The following is a 20,676-nucleotide window of genomic DNA, read 5'->3' as shown; positions in this document are numbered from 1 at the left end:
GTGCGGAGCAGGTACAGGGTAAGGGCTGGCTTGTTATTCTGCATTAGAACCAGTGTGCGGAGCAGGTGCGGGGTAAGGGCTGGATTGATTCTCTGCATTAGAAATGGTGTGTGGAGCAGGTTCGTGGGTATGGACTGGTTTGCTTCTCTGCATTAGAACCAGTAAGCGGAGCAGGTGCAAGGTAAGGGCTGGTTGCTTCTCTGCATTAGAACCAGTGTGCAGAGAAGGTGCAGGGTAAGGGCTGGCTTGTTTCTTTGCATTATAACAAGTGTGCGGAGCAGCAGGTGCGGGGTAAGGGATTAATTGCTTCTCAGCATTAGAAATAGTGTGCGGAGCAGGTTCGTGGGTAAGGACTGGGTTGCTTCTCTGCATTAGATCCAGTAAGCAGAGCAGGTATGGGGTAAGGGCTGGGTTGCTTCTCTGCATTAAAACCAGTGTTCGGAGCAGGTGTGGGGTAGGGGCTGGGTTGCTTCTCTGCATTAGAACCAGTGTGCAGAGCAGATGAGGGGTAAGGGCTGGGTTGCTTCTCTGCATCAGAACCAGTGTGTGGAGCAGATGCGGGGTAAGGGCTGGGTTCCTTCTTTGTATTAGAACCAGTGTGCGAACCAGGTGTGGGGAAGGGCTGGATTGATTCTCTGCATTAGAACCAGTGTGCGGAGCAGGTGCGGGGTAAGGGCTGGATTGATTCTCTGCATTAGAAATAGTGTGCGGAGCAGGTGTGGGTAAGGACTGGGTTGCTTCTCTGCATTGGAACCAGTAAGCGGAGCAGGTGCAGGGCTGGCTTGCTTGCTTCTCTGCATTTGAACCATTGTGCAGAGCAGGTGCGGGGTAAGGATTGGATTGCTTCTCTGCATTAGCACCAGTATGAGAAGCAGGTACGGGTTAAGGGCTGGCTTGCTTCTTTGCATTAGAAAAAGTGTGCTGAGCAGGTGCAGGGTAAGGGCTGGCTTGCTTCTCTGCATTAGAACCAATGTGCGGAGCAGGTGCGGGGTGAGGACTGGCTTGCTTCTCTGCATTACAACCAGTGTGCGGAGCAGGTGCGGGATAAGGGCTGGGTTGCTTCTCTGCATTAGAACCAGTGTGCGGATCAGGTGCGTGGGTAAGAGATGGCTTGCTACTCTGCATTAGAACCAGTGTGCAGAGCAGGTGCAGGGTAAGGGCCGGCTTGCTTTTCTGTATTAGAACCAGTGTGCGGAGCAGGTGCGGGTAAGGACTGGATTGATTCTCTGCATTAGAAATGGTGTACGGAGCAGGTTCGTGGGTAAGGACTGGTTTGCTTCTCTGCATTAGAACCAGTAAGCGGAGCAGGTGCAAGGTAAGGGCTGGGTTGCTTCTCTGCATTAGAACCAGTGTGCGGAGCAGGTGCAGGGTAAGGGCTGGCTTGTTTCTTTGCATTATAACAAGTATGCGGAGCAGGTGTGGGGTAAGGGTTTAATTGCTTCTCAGCATTAGAAATAGTGTGCGGAGCAGGTTCGTGGGTAAGGAGTGGGTTGCTTCTCTGCATTAGAACCAGTAAGCGGAGCAGGTGCAAGGTAAGGGCTGGTGTGCTTCTCTGCATTAGAACCAGTGTCTGGAGCAGGTGCGGGGTAAGGCTGGGTTGCTTCTCTGCCTTAGAGCCAGTGTGCGGAGCAGGTGCAGGGTAAGGGCTGCGTTGTTTCTCTGCGTTAGAACCAGGGTGCGGAGCAGGTGCGGGGTAAGGGTCTGGGTTGCTTTTCTGCTTTAGAACCAGTGTGCGGAGCAGGTGCAGGGTAAGGGCTGGGTTGCTTCACTGCATTAGAACCAGTGTGCAGAGAAGGTGCAGGGTAAGGGCTGGCTTGTTTCTTTGCATTATAACAAGTGTGCGGAGCAGTAGGTGCGGGGTAAGGGATTAATTGCTTCTCAGCATTAGAAATAGTGTGTGGAGCAGGTTCGTGGGCAAGGACTGGGTTGCTTCTCTGCATTAGAACCAGTAAGCAGAGCAGGTATGGGGTAAGGGCTGGTGTGCTTCTCTGCATTAGAACCAGTGTCTGGAGCAGGTGCGGGGTAAGACTGGGTTGCTTCTCTGCCTTAGAGCCAGTGTGCGGAGCAGGTGCAGGGTAAGGGCTGCGTTGTTTCTCTGCATTAGAACCAGGGTGCGGAGCAGGTGCGGGGTAAGGGGCTGGGTTGCTTTTCTGCTTTAGAACCAGTGTGCGGAGCAGGTGCAGGGTAAGGGCTGGGTTGCTTCTCTGCATTAGAACCAGAGTGAGGAGCAGGTATGGGGTAAGGGCTGGGTTGCTTCTCTGCATTAGAACCAGTGTGGTGAGCAGGTGTGGGGTAAGGCTGGGTTGCTTCTCTGCATTAGAGCCAGTGTGCGGAGCAGGTGCAGGGTAAGGGCTGGGTTGTTTCTCTGCGTTAGAACCAGGGTGCGGAGCAGGTGTGGGGTAGGGGGCTGGGTTGCTTCTCTACTTTAGAACCAGTGTGCGGAGCAGGTGTGTGGTAATGGCTGGGTTGCTTCTCTGCATTAAAACTAGTTTGCGGAGCAGGTGTGCGGTAAGGGCTGAATTGCTTCTCTCTCTTAAGGACAAGACTGTCTTGCGCACAGGTGTAAACCAATAACTGTACAGGTGAGAACGTGTCTGTGAGACCTGTGTCCCTTTATGCTGAAGGCTTATGGACAGCTCAAGCTCGCTGTGTGCAGAAGTGGACTCACCTAGTCATACAGAAAGGGCTCATTGTTTTTGGTCAGATCAATGGCTGATGTGCATATGGCTCGTCCCCTCTGTAATGACTCGACTGAGGTATAAAATGGTAGACGCATTAGCGTTAATATGTCCATGCTTCACTTTTTTAGTGAGTGTGTTCTGGAATAAGGTAATAAAAAAGGGAGTTGCACAGGGCACTTACATTAGACAGCTATACTCCGATCATAGAGGATTCATGTTCCCGAAGATCAAATACCCATGTTCATTCCTGCACATCCATGATTTTGGATCGGCTGGTCCACCACCTGTCAGCTGCACAACTTGTCTTCCATCTTATAATAAAATCACCTCATTCCTGCCTGCCCTGGAATCAACAGTCCGGTCCCTTCTTGCACTCATTTTGAACCTCACGTCGGTAAAGTGGATAGAGAACTGAAATTACAGAATTCTCTATTGTTGTAAGGTACCAAACTGTCAACTCTCTGTACGACGATCATTTTCATTGTGCGTTAATATTCGCATTTAAAGGTTTCTAATAAAATACAAATTTATGAATTGGAACCTGGAGGCGTCTCCAGTAAGGACATTTGGACAGAAGTCATGGGGTTGCTTGGTGAATTTCATGAGTGTGGTTTTCTGTCCTACAAAGAGACCAGGCCAGTGCCCGTTGCCAACTACCTTGTGCAAAGCAGTCCAACCTCCATCAGGACATCCATTGTGTACCCGAGACTGTGAGTGCCCAGGAGTGCAGAAGTGCTGCACCCCATTGTGCAACCAGGAGTGTACGGATTCCATAATAGGAAAGAGGAACACGCAATGTGTAGGATTCGGAGCTCAGAGCACTCACCGGGTGACCATGTGAGCGCCCAGCGGACACACACACACTGTAGCACCATTAATCGTCATGTTTCTGGACTTACTGGGGCTTACTGTGGGGGCATGGCCAGGGTTTATTGAATCACTTCTGGTGCCCTCCATACATAAATATCCCTGATCGAGCCATTGGGAGGTTCTTGTAGACACCTGCATGATTCGCTGATACAGAAAGGAATGTGATGTTTTGGAAAGTTTGTTGAAACTTTTGAATCTATATAATATTCTGTCATATAATGGAAGGAATAGCTTGGTGGAGTTCGCTGCTGCTGCTGTTTAACTCTGTTTGTGGTATTTACTAAATGGCACATACATGTGACTGAACGGGATGTTTAATGACTCATTTAAGGCCAAACCTATGTCAGCTATAAAAATCCTCCGCCATCACAATCTACCCCCTATACACATTCGTAACGGTTTACATTTGTGTGACATAGCTCATAAAACGTCACCAAGTGACGGCTTCCACTCTAGGGTTTCAGACTAAGATTATTTCTATTTTGGGAGATCCTACTGAGGTCTTTTATTGCCAGACACCTTTGAGACAGTTACAGTTAGCTGTGAAAGACCCCAGTGTGAAATCTAGACGGCTCGTAACCCGGGCCGGGAAGGCAAAGCTGGACCCGATGGGGGCTCTGGTAAAACGCCATCCGGAGGCGGGCTGTCCTCCCCCTCCCCAATTTACATTACGGCTAGGGAGGGAGCGACCAGGATTGGTCCCTCAAGGGCGAGCATGCTAGAGTGAGTAGGGGATAAAGAGGGCCAGCGGGCCACAAGCAAACACAACCACCCCCCTCGCAAAGGAGTTTGTAGGGCCAATGGGTGGGGTTTCGTTAGACAAGGTTTCATAAATCTGAGGTCCCCGGGTTATCACCTGGAGGACGCGGTACACCTTACTGGGGTAGGAATGGACATGTTTCTGCTGAACATTGCAAGGGTGCTGGAACAGATGAGGTTCAACTGAGAGCGAAAGGTGGGTCCGGGGTAGCGGGGAGCTCCCTCCGGTCGGGAAACCATAGGTAGTGTGGCAGAACAAACAAAAGGAAGGTAGTAAAAAGAGAGAACTTACTAAAAGGTAGATAGAAGGATGCCTCGCGGAAGGGGCACTTAGGGAGCCAAGGGGCGCTTGCCGCCATAGAAAGAGTAGATGTGATGCTCCCGCAGGACCCTTGGGATGCCTCACAGCAGGGGTACCGAGGGAGAAAGATGCAGGGATTCAGCCTCAGGAAAGATAGAGTAGATGCTCAAGTAAGGTCCTTGGGACCCCTGAGAGCAGGGAGGGCCCACGAAAGGGTACGGGGCAAACGGGACGGCACTTGCAGCCAGGGCAGGTCCAGACGGACACCCTCCAAGTCGGTAGCAAGTTGAAGCCTAGACCCGTGAATCAGAAGCCCAAACAAGGGGTCCCTCCCCTCCCAGGAAATTGAGGAGGCTCGGTTCATACTGCATGCAAAGAGAAATGTAAATGTATAGCATGGACATTGAATGAACAGTTGATATGACCATGAAGGTTGCAAAATGTGTAAACATGTGATGTTGAATAAACTGCGACCTTTTAAGGCCCAAAAGCACATTGTCAGTGGTGATTTAAAGTTTAAAAGGGAACACAGTTTGGTTGGAAGCGGGCAGGAAAGAAGGGGGTGTCACCTACTCTCCATCAAATTATCTGAGCTGTGAGATGTGTGGTGCAAAAGCGACGCAACTCTTTAAGAAATATGGGCCAGATTGTTTTGTGTGAAAGTTATTCTGCAAGAATAATCTGTTCAAAACCACAGCAACATAGTTTTGGAGTTCTTTTCATCCTCAAGCGTAATATGTAAGACTGCACTGTCCCTGGATGCGCGAAGGCACACCTTTAAACAAGTGTTTAGGACACCAACAGGGTGTAACGCCCTGAACGTCTCAGGATCGTTTAACAGACACGATAATGAGGACGCAACCACTTGTGAAGGGTTAGTTATTTTAATGAAGGCAAAAACAATACAAAGACTAAACAAAAGTTATAGTCACTGGAATCCTCCAGGCTAAGTACGTTACCAGCCCACAGCACGGATGGTCCTAACCGTCCTCTGCATATACGCCGATCCCGGCGTATGCCAACAGAGGGCAGAAATGAAATGGCCGAAAATGCCAATCGGTAGGCTGTGAGGGGCACGAAGAGTGTTGGGGAGAATTGAGGAGTCAGGGAAACACCCAGCCGGGGTCTCTACCTGAAGGGAGCAGCCGCTCAACCTCTTCCTCAGACTGCACCGGGACGCGGAGTCACCTCCTGGTGATGCGTCACCGATACCCCAATCCAAAGCAAGAAGACTGAACCGAGAGCAGCCGCTCGATCGATCCTGTGGACTTCCGAGTCTGTAACGCGGCAAACACCTCCTGGTGTGCGTTACAGCTGGCAGTCCCTGGATCTCTGGTCGGGCTGGGAGTTACGACTCCAACAAGCAAAAGCGCCACTGCGCTTTGACTCAGCCGAGTCAAAAAAGCGAAGCTCAATGGTTGACCGGTAGAGCTTCCGGGTCCTTCACAGGTGACGATGGGGCAAGACACGGCCCAGGGAGTAACGACTCGACCTACCTCCGTTCTTGCCTTACTGGAGCTCCACTCCGGAACACTGCTCTTCACTAAGCAGGTACGTCGGTGTAAACACAATATCCGACAGCGTTGTACCTCCCGGTTCCTCCCTTTATAGGGCGTGTTGTCCTTGAGTTATGTAACAGCTCTCCTGTTTACATAAGGGCGTGTTTTCCTTGAGTTATGTAACAGCTCTCCTGTTTACATAATGGCGTGTTTTCCTTGAGTTATGTAACAGCTCTCCTGTTTACATAAGGGCGTGTTTTCCTTGAGTTATGTAACAGCTCTCCTGTTTACATAACCTCTCAACCGCTAAGCATCCTGGGAGATGTAGTCCGTTTTCGCTGGTTACCGTTTTCCTCCCCTCGCATGACAGGAATTCTTGACACAGGGGTGCTGCGTCTTATTAACAAAAAAGTTGTAATATACTCCTCAAACATGATAGACCCAAACTAATCCTCATGTATCAGATGGCAGTCACTAGGAGACAGCTGTCACTCAGTGGACTTAGAGTCTTTAAGAGGCCTTATTGGTTTCTATATTCAAGCCTGGGCAGATCCTCTAGACCTATAGCCAATCCAAAATCTGACTACTAAATCCTCAGCAGCATTCCAGTATTTGTATGATTATAGTGCTCCCTCAGTTAATTCACCGGGAACAAAATGGGTTTAACCCCAATAGGACCCCACCCCTGATCATAAGGAGGGTATAAAATGAATCGAAGCTCCCCCTCTAACATGGTCCAAATCCGCTTGCTTAGGCTTCAAGCTAGAAAACCCATTGATACCCTGAGATGGAACTTCCTCTTCCAAGTACTGCCTAGGTTTCTTTTCAGGAAGCAAGCCTTGTAGATGATCAGGCAAATTTACACAGACCCTACGGCCAGAGTCTGAGTGGGTAGAATGATATGGCGCCCGTTAAGTGTTGGCAGATGGGCCTGCCGAGGATGCCCTCTCTCCCCTGTGCTGTTTGCACTAGCCATAGAGCCCGTGATGCATGGCTAGCTCAAGAGGGTCTTACATGAGGCATTCCTCTTGCCGACCAGACACATGCTATGTCACTGTATGATGATGATATCTGGTTATGCATCAAGGGTATCAAGGGGGATCTTTCTGCAGCAAAGGGCTCCCCCCTGCCGTATTCTCCTTACACACCTTACTCAGCGTGAAATATCACACCCAGCATACACCTCTCTGACCAAACCTCCCCTCTTCCTTACCACAGGCTCCCCGACCCAAGGTTCAGCCTGTTCTGGTGATTGTGTCTCTTTTATTTTAATTAAAAAGTGAATTCTGTACAGTTTCATACATGCTCTATTTGGCAGCTGGTAGAGCAATTAGATCCCACCCTCTGGATGGCTCCTCTCATGAGATTAAGATTCATGTAAATCCCTCACCAATGCCCTATGTAATAAACTGGATATTACGCCAAATTATTGCTAATTGTCTGAATATCAAATGCCAATAAAGATAAAATTGAAAAATGTAAGCATTAGACAGCTAGTGGAAGAGACCAGGAAGCTTGTCAGGATTTCCCCAATACCAAGGATGAGATTAGCATAAAAGCCCAGAGCAGGCATCCAGTGCTCAATGTAGGGTTTAGACGCTGCTCAGCTGTGGCACCAAGGATTCCTAAAAATATTTAGGCCCTGATTTAAAATTTGGCAGACAGGTACTATCTCACAAACGTGATGAGTTTCCTCTCCATCTTATTACAAGTGCATTACATCCTATGGCACTTGTTATAAGGCACAAAAGATATCCCCCGCATTTGTAACTAAGTATTCGTCCATCAAACTCGAAATCAGGCCTTTTGTGATTCACTGTCTTTGACATATATTGCTGTAAAATGAGCCTAGAGTCAAAGCTGATAGAAAATAAAGCAAACCACAATAAGATGTAAATCCTAATTGCACACTTTCAATTACTTTCCTTGGGATGCCAAAATCTGATCACATTGTTTCTGTCGTATCTTATCTCTTATGGTTGGATTATCATAGGTACCCCATCTTTTCCCTTGTGCATGCATACAGCCATCCCTCCTGTCTTCACTCCTGTCCCAGGCACTTCAAATAACCCCAAGAATTGGTGTTTCAGTGCAAGTTAAACAATTAGGTTGAGAAATCTAAGGCCCACCAACATCATGAATAACAAGAATAAAATAGGTTTTTCTGCTTGTAAATTGACTTTGGTATGGCCATGGGCCTATTTTGGGAGGCCCTAATCCATCTGCCTCACTTTAGAACCTAGCCTGATCCCAAGAGAGCAGACCTCCAGTGAGGAGGATGGCGTAGTAGGGGGCTATTATGAAATTTGGCTATATGTTGCATTCTGCAGCACTGTCTTCTGAGTGCATTCGGGCTAAATGCCATACTTTCGGGAGGCTATTTTAACAAGGATGTCCTTAAGCATTCCAATACTTCAGCATCTGACACAGTCCCAAGGAGTAATTATTTTTAACAGCCGCACATCATGTGCCCGAAATGTGAAAAAAAGAGTTGTGCGGGCATTAGAAACACTGGCAAAGCCATGTTTGCCGCAGTTTGCATGTTAGGACGAACCTCAGAAAATGCGACCGCCTAATGGCTGTCTGAGGCTGGTGGAATGTTATGTTATCAGTATTTGTATCGAGCTTATTCTGCCACTGGCATGCTCTTGTAGCGATTATGAAAGTCTGGAGACCTTCCAACTGGTTCTGGTGTTACCATTGCAGCTTGGAATCTGATTCAGCATGAGATCTTGTGGTTTGGGATTGAGTTCTCATCATGTTCTCTGTTAAGTAAGCATGTCTTATCCATCACACTCTGAGTGATTTAAGTGTTTAAGGGAGTCACGTCTTCTAGGTTGATGGACATGTCCACTGGATATGTGTGTCTGTGTGGTGTTTCTTGGGAGTGTGCTGTATTTCCCTGTGGTGCATGCTGTGGGATACGCTTGTAGCTGGATAAATCTGATGTACTCTGCTAGAAGCTAGTGCATTAACTATAATAGTGAGACAGGATTTTGTGAACACGTGATAGTCAACTGTTACACACCTGTGCTGCCTGCATAGTGCTCCATCTAACACTTTCTGGTGAGACAAGTGAAAATGAGCCATCAGAGTATGAGGTTCCCAGAGACTGGACACTGTTCAGTCATCTTTGTACTTTTATACATGTAAAAGCTCCAAACAAGCACACGTTTAGTCTCCAAGGTTCACCAGATAATTAGTTTTGCATGTCCATTCACCGTCTCCTCTGATACACTGCAAGGTGTGGAAGAAGGTGTTATCCCTGAGTGTGACCCTGTAGTTATTGCTGCATGTCCATTCACTGTCTTCTCAGACGCACTGCTAGGTGTGGAACAAGGTGCTATCTCCGAGTGTGACCCTGGTGTGATTGTTGAATACCAATTCAGTGTCTCCTATGATGCACTGCTAGGTGTGGAGGAAGGTGCTATCTCTGAGTGTGACCCTGTAGTTATTGCTGCATGCCCATTCACTGTCTCCTCTGACGCACTGCTAGGAGTGGAGGAAGGTGCTATCTCTGAGTGTGACCCTGTAGTTATTGCTGCATGCCCATTCACTGTCTCCTCTGACTCACAGCTAGGAGTGGAGGAAGGTGCTATCTCTGAGTGTGACCCTTGTGTGATTGTTGAATACCAATTCAGTGTCTCCTATGATGCACTGCTAGGTGTGGAGGAAGGTGCTATCTCTGAGTGTGAGCATGTGGTTATTGTTGCATGCCCATTCACTGTCTCCTCTGACGCACTGCTAGGAGTGGAGGAAGGTGCTATCTCTGAGTGTGACCCTGTAGTTATTGCTGCATGCCCATTCACTGTCTCCTCTGACGCACTGCTAGGAGTGGAGGAAGGTGCTATCTCTGAGTGTGACCCTGTAGATATTGCTGCATGCCCATTCACTGTCTCCTCTGACGCACTGCTAGGTGTGGAGGAAGGTGCTATCTATGTATTTGACCCTGTAGTTATTGTTGTACGCCCATTCACTGCCTCCTCTGACGCACTGCTAAGTGCAGAGGAAAGGGCTGTCAGAGTGTGACCCTGTAGTTATTGTTGCATGCCCATTCACTGCCTCCTCTGACACACTGCTATGTGTGGAGGAAGGAGCTATCTCCGAGTGTGACCCTGTAGTTATTGTTGCACGCCCATTTACTGCCTCCTCTGACGCACTGCTAGGTGTGGCGGAAGGAGCTATGTCTGAGTGTGACCCTGTAGTTATTGTTGCATGCCTATTCACTGTCTCATCTGACGAACTGCTAGGAGTGGAGGAAGGTGCTATCTCTGAGTGTGACCCTGTAGTTATTGTAGCATGTCCATTCACTGTCTCCTCTGACACACTGCCATGTGTGGAGGAAGGTGCTATCTCTGTGTGAGACCCTGTAGTTATTGCTGCATGCCCATTCACGGTCTGCTCTAACTCATTGCTAGAAAAGGAGGAAGGTGCTATCTGTGAGTGTGACCCTGTAGTTGTTGTTGCATCTCCATTCACGGTCTCCTCTGATGCACAGCTAGGAGTGGAGGAAGGTGCTATCTCTGAGTGTGACCCTGTAGTTATTGCTGCATGCCCATTCACGGTTTCTTCTGATACACTGCTAGGAGTGGAGGAAGGTGCTATCTCTGAGTGTGACCCTGTAGTTGTTGTTGCATGCCGATTCACTGTCCTCTCTGACGCACTGCTAGGAGTGGAGGAAGGTGCTAACTCTGAGTGTGGCCCTGTAGTTATTACTGTATGTCCATTCACGGTCTCCTCTAACGCACTGCTAGGAGTGGAGGAAGGTACTATCTCTGAGTGTGACCCTGTAGTCATTGTTCCTTGCTCACTCACTGTCTCCTCTGACGCACTGCTAGGAGTGGAGGAAGGTACTATCTCTGAGTGTGACCCTGTAGTTGTTGTTGCATGCATATTCACTGTCTCCTCTGACACACTGCTAGGAGTGGAGGAAGGTGCTATCTCTGAGTGTGATCCTGTAGTTATTGCTGTACAGCCATTCACGGTCTCCTCTGATGCACTGCTAGGTGTGGAGGAAGGTGCTATCTCTGAGTATGACCCTGTAGTTATTGCTGTATGTCCATTCACGGCCTCCTCTGACGCACTGCTAGGAGTGGAGGAAGGTACTATCTCTGAGTGTGACCCTGTAGTCATTGTTCCTCGCTCACTCACTGTCTCCTCTGACGCACTGCTAGGAGTGGAGGAAGGTACTATCTCTGAGTGTGACCCTGTAGTTGTTGTTGCATGCATATTCACTGTCTCCTCTGGCACACTGCTAGGAGTGGAGGAAGGTGCTATCTCTGAGTGTGACCCTGTAGTTATTGCTGCATGCCCATTCACAATCTCTTCTGACGCACTGCTAGGTGTGGAGGAAGGTGCTATCTATGGATTTGACCCTGTAGTTATTGTTGCACGCCCATTCACTGCCTCCTGTGACGCACTGCTAAGTGCAGAGGAAGGTGCTGTCTCTGAGTGTGTCCCTGTCGCTATTGTAGCATGCCCTTTCACGGTCTCCTCTGACGCACTGCTAGGTGTGGAGCAAATGCACAATAGCATCCGGCCTTGCACTGATCTAATGTCTGTTACCTCTGTAGGAAACAACTCTAACTTAAGATGTTATTACAAACATACTCTCTCTGCTTTTCTGAGGCAAGGGTTGGAGACAGAAAATAGAAACAAAAGGAAGGTTAATCCTATTCACTGTTATAAAATCTTAATTGAAAAAATGAAGGGCCACATGTCTCAAAAATCCATTTTACATTCCTTAAATAGCGAATTTTAGGTAATCGTTATTGAAGGAACACAAAATGGTATGTAAGAAAATAGCGATTACCTGAGAGCGAATCCTAAAGATTTGCAATCGAAATTAGGTAATTGCTATTAGCTAATACTACTCCATACGTTCCCATGGGTCTAAAGGCCCATAGGTTATGAACGGTTTTGCATTAGCTAATTTGCAATTACCTAATTAGTAATCGCAAATACGGTATTGCAAAACCAAGGGTGTCTGGGGTCCAAAGGCCCCACTGAAGCACCCCTCAAAAGAGTTTGCACATCGAGTTCATACATGCCCTAGGGCCATGTGTGCACTACATGGTACTTTAAAAAATGCATTTTTGTGCATTTTACAAAATTTCATACGGTCACAATCGACTTGTAGTCGATGGTAACCGCATTTCCTAAATGCACAGTTTGCATCTAGAAATTGCTTGGTACATGTGCTTACAGAATCGCAAATTGTGAGTCCCTATTTGCAGTCGCAATTTTATGTAATCGCCATATTTGGCGATTACCCAAAATTGCTACTACAAACCCTTGATACATCTTTTTTGATGGCTAGTTTGCATTCACAAATGGTCGAATTTAGCGATTCGCACAGTTTGCCAATGCAAAATGATTTCATACATGTGGCCCAAAGTCATTTCAACATTGTGGTGTGCCAACAAGAAACTAGTCTAAGGGTCCCCAAAGAGGACAGAAGGAAACATGTGAGAAAAACTCAGCTGAATAGGATCAGAGAGTATAACGTAAATCCAGAAGCGTATCTAAAGCATAAAAGAATGTTACTGAAGACGGGCGTGCGAACACAATGGATGCATTGTAGCATTTGGCACAAACAAATTGCATTTTACAAGAAGTATCACAACACAAACAATGCCTTCTGCTTACTAGTAAGTTATGTTTTTTATGGTATGATATGATATTTTATGTTATGTGAATTTCTAAAGTGGTTTGCTGGCCCAGGAGAGGGGCTTCCGGGCGCTGATCATTGATGTGACAAGGCAGAAAAAAGTGTGCCCGGGCATCATAGAGAGGCTGAGAGCAGCAGGCCTTGGACAGCTTCTGAAAGCTCGAGTGGTATGAGATCTTTCTTGACTGAAGAGGCAGATAGTCCAGAAGGCCGGAGCCAGTCTCGAAAGGGGTGTCCTCCCATCCTGGCCCTCCTGATGAGAAGGCTGGAGCCAGACTCGGAAGGGGCGTCATCCCATCCTGGCCCTCCTGATGAGAAGGCCGGAGCCAGACTCGGAAGGGGCGTCCTCCCATCCTGGCTCTCCTGATGAGAAGGCCGGAGCCAGACTCGGAAGGGGCGTCCTCCCATCCCGGCCCTCCTAATGAGAAGGCCGGAGCCAGACTCGGAAGGGGCGTCCTCCCATCCCGGCTCTCCTGATGAGAAGGCCGGAGCCAGACTCGGAAGGGGCGTCCTCCCATCCTGGCTCTCCTGATGAGAAGGCAAGAGCCAGACTCGGAGGGGGCGTCCTCCCTTCCTGGCTCTCCTGATGAGAAGGGCGGAGCCAGACTCGGAGGGGGCGTCCTCCCATCCTGGCTCTCCTGATGAGAATGCCGGAGCCAGACTCGGAGGGGGCGTCCTCCCATCCTGGCGCCAGACTCGGAAGGGGCGTCCTCCCATCCTGGCTCTCCTGATGAGAAGGCCGGAGCCAGACTCGGAAGGGGCGTCCTCCCATCCTGGCTCTCCTGATGAGAAGGCCGGAGCCAGACTCGGAGGGGGCGTCCTCCCATCCTGGCCCTCCTGATGAGAAGGCCGGAGCCAGACTCGGAGGGGGCATCCTCCCATCCTGGCTCTCCTGATGAGAAGGCCGGAGCCAGACTCGGAGGAGGCGTCCTCCCATCCTGGCCCTTCTGATGAGAAGGCCGGAGCCAGACTCGGAGGGGGCGTCTTCCCATCCTGGCTCTCCTGATGTGGGAACAAGGGCCCAATCCAAGTGTGAGCGTGTGAGGCTCCAGTAGGCAGTTATGGCCCAATCAAGGCAGCCACACTGGGGCCCTCCCAAAACAGGGGAAGGAAAATCAACCAACTCCAGTTCTACTTCATTAGACACTGTACACACAAGTGACGGCGACTCAGATAGAACAGAGGGCATTACTAATATCTCCAGCAATGAAAGTATTTTTTTATTGGAGGTCAGGAGAATAAAGAAGGGAAATACACAGAACCGCAGACCAGTACAAGGAGAAAAACAAGGAGGGGAAAACGAGGGGGTAAGGGAAACAGAACGTCCCGGGGTGAGAACCAGATCATGGAACATGAGAAAATAAATGATGTATGTGTTATGAATTTAACTGATGTCGATTTAACTGATGATATGTTGTCTGTGCTGTCCAAAGGAATGAGCTTTTGTCCCAGTAGCACTGGTGACATTTGTGAAACAAAAATAGAGCTATTTAAATTTATCAGACGTATCAAACTAAAAAAACATTTTGAAATGAACAAATGCATGAATAAAAATATTCAACAAAATCTTGGCTTATTGATATCCGATGAGCAATCAATACAGGATATTTTAGACACCAGGCTGTTATTATCTCTAACGGACAGTGAAGATGAGGCTATAACATCAGACATAATTATGAGAGACTTGAACATCAATACCGACTACAGTATTTCGAGCAATCTAAAAGAAAAATCCAAATGGACCCCTACACTCACAGCAGGCAACAATATAGACCTTTTCGACAAATTAGTAACCTCGGATTTGGACAAACATGATAATAAAAACACCGTTTCCCGAATGAAAAAAGATAACATCACACATAAAGAGAAGGCAGCACTTAGAACACTCAGTGAGAATAGGGACATAATTATCAGAGAGGCGGATAAAGGAGGAAATATGGTGATTATGCGCAGTACGGATTATGAGCAAGAGATACAATCACAACTAAACGATGTGGGATGCTATGAGAGACTAACAGGCAACCCCATTTGGACACTAATTAACTACATTAATACCCAACTGAGACGATGGCATGGACAGGGATTATTAGACGACAATGAGTTAATGTATTTGAAAGTAGACCGACCTAGATATCCTTGTATCTACACGGTACCTAAAGTACATAAGAACCTTCCCTTTCCCCCTGGTAGACCCATCATATCTGGAATAGATGGACCAACTGAAAGGATATCGGAATACGTTGATATTTTTTTAAAACCATTAGTGACAAATCTACCATCATATATAAGGGACACTAAACATATTTTGGGTACCCTAGCGGATCTATGCTGGGATGACAGCATGACAATTGTAACATTAGATGTAACAGCACTTTACACTAGTATCAAAAGGGACATCGGTATAACAGCAGTGAAGAGGATGTTAAACAGAAGGGCAGCCAGCTCCTGGAATCACACAGAGATGTTGATAGAGATGGTTGAACTGATACTAGATAATAATGTGTTCCTCTTCAAGGAGCAATGGTACAGACAAATACGAGGAGTCGCAATGGGCTCCAGATTTTCACCCTAGTATGCCAACCTTTTTATGGGCTGGTTCGAGGAGATGGAAATCTGGGGCCCACTAGGCTCAAAATGGAACGACTCAATTCTGTTCTGGGGTCGACACATAGATGATTGCATCATGATTTGGACAGGTACCCAATCGAAACTGTTGGGTTTCTTTGAATTCCTCAATGATAATGAATATAACATCAGGTTTACTATGGAACATAGCAAGACCAATATTTCCTTTCTAGACGTGGAATTCTACATTTATGACAATAAGATACACAGCAGATTATACAGGAAAGCAACAGCATGCAACTCCTTGCTACATGCAAGTAGTGCACATCCATACCATCAAATACGTTCAATCCCATATGGAGAACTAATAAGAACTAGACGCAACTGCAGCAATGATGAGGAATTCCAAGCTCATAAAAAAGGGGTCTTGACGAGATTTAAGAACAGGGGTTACAGTAAGACATTACTAACCAGAGCGGAGCAGAGAATTGATAAAGTGACACAGAAGGACACATTAAAAGACAAACCTAAACAGAGAGAACAAAATGAGAAGATCAGACTAATCACAGGTTATAACAACTGGTCGGTGATTCTGAGAAAAAGCCTGAACAAACACTGGCATCTACTCAAGTCAGACAACACTTTAAAAGAATTTATTACGGACAAACCAAACATAACATTCAGAAGAGGGTTTTCTTTGAGGAACATACTCAGCCCCAGTTACCCTAAACCCATCAAGAAAATGAATTGGTTGAGTAAACGGACAGAGGGTTTCTATATATGCGGACACTGTAGCACATGCAAATGGGCAGATGACAAAAAAACAGAGTTTGTAGGACCAGGGGACAAAAAATTCAAAATTCATACCAATATCAACTGCATGACTAAATTTGTAATATACATAATCGAATGCAAATGCCTAAAACAATATGTCGGTAGCACGATTAGACCACTGAGAGAAAGAATAGGGGAACATAAAAGGGCAGTCAAACAGGGAGACATGAGATATCCCCTAGCAGCACACATGTCAATCTGCTCCACACAATCTTCAAATCGGAACTTTAAGTTTTACGGAATAGAACATGTCCCTAGTAACCCAAGGGGAGGCAACAGGGAACTCACACTAAGACAGAAAGAGGCCCTTTGGATTCTTAAACTTCATAGTGTAGAACAGGGTCTTAATATAGACCATGAACTACATTATTTCCTGGGGAAATAATATACCGTTGCTCATGTTTTCTGATAAACACTGAATATCACAGCGAACCAATTCCTGCTCCTCTAACATGTGATAAAATTTGATTACGTAATATTCATATTCATCACAATATTTTGTACCTAATACTAGAATGGAACTATTACTATGATTAATAGACAGACAACTTTATTGTAACAGCAATTCATGGTTGATACGGTTATACTGTGTTGAGCCCATCTGACAGACATATTGAGTCAAATATACATTATGAAATGGATCCAGACGTTAACATTCTGTTTGATATATATTTGATGTCCAATTTTCTTTCAAATTGGTAACCTTGGCTCCCATATTCTCTGCTGTACTTTCAAATTGTGATTGCTTTAATTAACAGGTTTCAATGAACAGTATGTCATAATAATGTTCGAATAGGCTTTAATGCAACCAATCTTAAAGCTCCTCTTTGTAATGAGTCTAATTGATGGAGAGACCTCTCGAAACGATATTTTCACCGACTTTCACCAATTTGCATGGGGCACAGAAATTAGCTTGTCTTCTGATGCTACATATATAGGATAATCGGATTAATGACTTATATTTAGCTTTGGTTATAACATTTCAAGATGGCCACCAAATTCTCATTAGCCATTCTTAGCCCGTCTTCCATTTCGCGCATTGACTTGGGAAACGGGATTTCTACACCAAACGGGATCACACGACGTTGTTTACCAACTTCAAATACAGAACGAGCGCACTCGACTCCGGACACACTCGACAGGCGTCACGCAAATACCAGCATAACAGTGATATAAGGTGAGCTTTCTGCTAACAGATACCGTGACTTCACACAAGTTAAGTCGTTACGGACCGTGAATGGGAAAAGGATCAGCCATGGCTTGGGGCTCTGTGACTAACACGATGGAGGGAAGTTAGCTAGTAAAAAGTTTTTTCAAGGGAGACTAGAGTCTTGTCACGATATGAGAACGAGTTAGATTTTAATCTCGGATAACTTTAAACTACTATTTGTCCTATGTGGGACGTTATGAGAAGAACGGTACGATATAATTTGCCAATCACTTTGAATTTTGATAGAGGGTGAGATGATTTAACTACAATCCCCCAACAGTTACATAGCGCTAAAATTTATTGGCGGGAGTTTGGTCAGTTATAAGTATATTCTTTTCGCACAGATTAGTTACCAACCACTTCTAATTGGAGCTCCTCTTATATAATTTTTCAGCATTGAGCAAAAATACGGAAATTTTGACAAGAGTGACGCCGTCATATTGGAAACAATCTGCGGTTTGGAATTATCACCGCTTACTAAGTATGTTTTATTTTATTAAATAGATATATGTATATATACACAGATGACAGGATTTTGAGCTCATCTGACGCGTTTTCATTGTTACTTGTGTTTCAACTTTTTCAGATGCTACATATAATCTGAAAATAGGTAGATATAATTTAAAATACATTCTTTTAAATCACGGTGGTCACGATAACACCAGGGGGAAAGGAAAAAACTGCTTCACTCGATCATAGTCACTCTAAGCACCTAAGTTTGACCGTGAGCATATACACAAACGTAGCACTTCACTTGCGAATGATACTATCAACGACTCACTGCTCATCACATATCAATGATGGTATAGTCTAACCTCTCACACCACCACAACTTACCACCAGCTCTCTCCATTTCTATTAGGATCATAGACAAATCCATGTTCTTTTGTTTTACAGATCTTAACATGTGTTCTTACCTGTTCACTCTTACGTATGATATAATTCTATACAGATATTGTTAGTTTTTACACCGGTAGTTGTTTCCCATCACTTGGGTGTTGTGGACTTTTTTGCATATAACTTCTAAAGTTACAAAGGACATATACTTTTCTTTGTTTTCTTATTTTTATTCACATGTAACACAGCCTTGAAAAAGTCGCGGGACCAATCTCCCACCAAGCGACGAAACACGTGTTGGCTTGTGGATGCTTAAGACTGACTAAAGAGAGTCATTCCAATAAAAGAACAACCAAGAAGAAGAAGGACTAATTTCTGTTTTATGTACATGTCTACTTGTAACACACGCTATACTCATTAGCAATATATAAATTAAACGTGTGCTAAGGATTGATTTCCACACTGGGGCCCTGCTTGTAAAGCGTCCTTACGAGCGAGACATAGAGCTCTGAACTGTGCACGCGTCTCGATGGGCAGCCAATGAAGCTTGCCGAGGAGTCGAGAAACGGAGCAGACTTTGGGCCAGAAGGAATTTACTCACTCGAGCTCCCGCTGAGTATTCCCATTGGCATTTGGGGCACCTGCCCGCTGTGCTCATGGGTAAAGCCATGTGTGACCTCCGGCGCTCTCTCTGCTGTACCCTCATCATCTTGCTGGTGTGCTCTCCTGAACGTATATCAAGAGCGAGACTGGAGTCCAGGGGCTCTCCCAGAGGCCTCTCTGCTCAGTATGTACTCCTCGCGCTTCCTGCAATGGAGACATGGCCTCGCGCATCACACAGGTGTCCTCTCACTGCAGAAGGCGAAAATGAGGCACGCGCATTCAGATGGCTTCGATTTTGTTCTTATGATTTTATATTAAATTCGAAACTTTTTTTTACAGTGAATGTAAAGCCAGGAAAGTGTAGGATCGATCGAGCACCATGTTTTGCGCCAGATCGGAAGAACTGCGGCACTGACGGTGACTGCCCCAGGGATCAGAAGTGCTGCCAGGTGCACTGCAGATACAAGTGCACGAAGCCTGTGACAGGTACATGTGTTTCGATGTTGAACTGTCTGATGTTGGTGTAAAATAATGACTTGTATCTCAGCTGAGCCTGACCTTGAAAGGGGCGGTCTCATCCTGCACGTGCGAAAAGCCCTACTTGTAATATTCACGATACTGCCTTACTTCTTCTACCTGGAACATGGAACTGAGTGCCCAGAGTGAACATCTGCCGAGAAGCTCCTACATGTGTACTTCTTATGCGTGCTACACAACTGGCCACAGGAACAATTCTAGGTTTATGATTTATGTTAAACGCTCCTTCCTCAAGAGAGTGTGAGGGAATGCACCGAGCTGCACTAACAGGGTTCACTTTGGTAAAAGTTGGTAGAAGATCACGTCCAGATGTGGTCAGCTCTGCAGGTACAGGCAGCCTTGCAGTGTAGCTCTGCCATGCTTGCTCACCCTGGAGTGTGGCTTGCTTGCGGATGATCTCCTTCATCCCTGAAGGGATGTGCTCCACATTTGCACATCACTGACCAGGCCACGTGCAGGGGCCTCAGGAAGAAGCTCCCGCAGACCCCTGGCTGACCATCTTGTGCCTCAAGCATCCACTCAGAGGGTCCGAATAAGTCTTACACTCTTATAATTTCAACTCCTTTTTTAGACTCCGCCTGTGAGAGCGCTCCTTCTACCTATGCAGGTGGAGGGTCACCGTCCTATATGTAATAATAATCATGTCAATACTCACGGTAGAGCCGTCGCTCAGATCTACAATCGGAAACATTATTTAATCATATTTGCTCAATGATCCGGTTGAAGTGGCTGCAATATCTGAATAAACAATGACTTCCAAATTTCTAAGAATGGAATTTTTGGGGTTCACTACCCAAAACATTAATCACCATTCATAAACCTGTGCATGGGAAAATGTATTTGCGATCAGCTGATAAGAGGGCATCAGCACATGTCTGAGCGTGGACTTTGGTGTACAGTAAACAGCCAACATGTGAACTCCTTGTGCAGTCTGTTGATTCCAACAGCTGGCCCTCGCCCAGCCTGCACCTCCCTTCCTAATGGATCTGCTTGTGCAGTCTGTTGATTCCAACAGCTGGCCCTCGCCCAGCCTGCACCTCCCTTCCTAATGGAACTGCTTGTGCAGTCTGTTGATTCCAACAGCTGGCCCTCGCCCAGCCTGCACCTCCCTTCCTAATGGAACTGCTTGTGCAGTCTGTTGATTCCAACAGCTGGCCCTCGCCCAGCCTGCACCCCCCTTCCTAATGGATCTGCTTGTGCAGTCTGTTGATTCCAACAGCTGGCCCTTGCCCAGCCTGCACCTCCCTTCCTAATGGAACTGCTTGTGCAGTCTGTTGATTCCAACAGCTGGCCCTCGCCCAGCCTGCACC

The 20,676-nt window shown here is 46.6% G+C and overlaps 1 protein-coding gene across 4 annotated transcripts in view; it reads left to right on the top strand.

The window, feature by feature from the left end:
* Positions 1–20,676, top strand: part of LOC146822196 (nigwaprin-b-like) — a 216,468-nt gene that overhangs the window by 51,375 nt on the left and 144,417 nt on the right. For 2 of the 4 annotated variants that reach the window (XR_014962814.1, XR_014962816.1), the window contains exons 1-3: positions 17,235–17,356; positions 17,784–17,870; positions 19,169–19,315. Coding sequence is in view for 1 of the 4 variants with exons in the window: in XM_085609433.1 (XP_085465559.1) it covers positions 19,169–19,315 (147 nt within the window). In the remaining 3 variants the exon portion in view is untranslated. Of the gene's footprint in view, positions 1–17,234; positions 17,357–17,783; positions 17,871–19,168; positions 19,316–20,676 lie in introns of those variants that run through there. The other 2 variants (XR_014962815.1, XM_085609433.1) reach the window with 2 other exon arrangements.

The sequence above is a fragment of the Triturus cristatus genome, chromosome 6 (assembly GCF_964204655.1).
Source record: "Triturus cristatus chromosome 6, aTriCri1.1, whole genome shotgun sequence".
NCBI classification, from domain to species: Eukaryota; Metazoa; Chordata; class Amphibia; order Caudata; family Salamandridae; genus Triturus; species Triturus cristatus.
The sequence above is the reverse complement of the archived record's forward strand: the minus strand, read 5'-3'. Positions and strand labels throughout refer to the sequence as shown.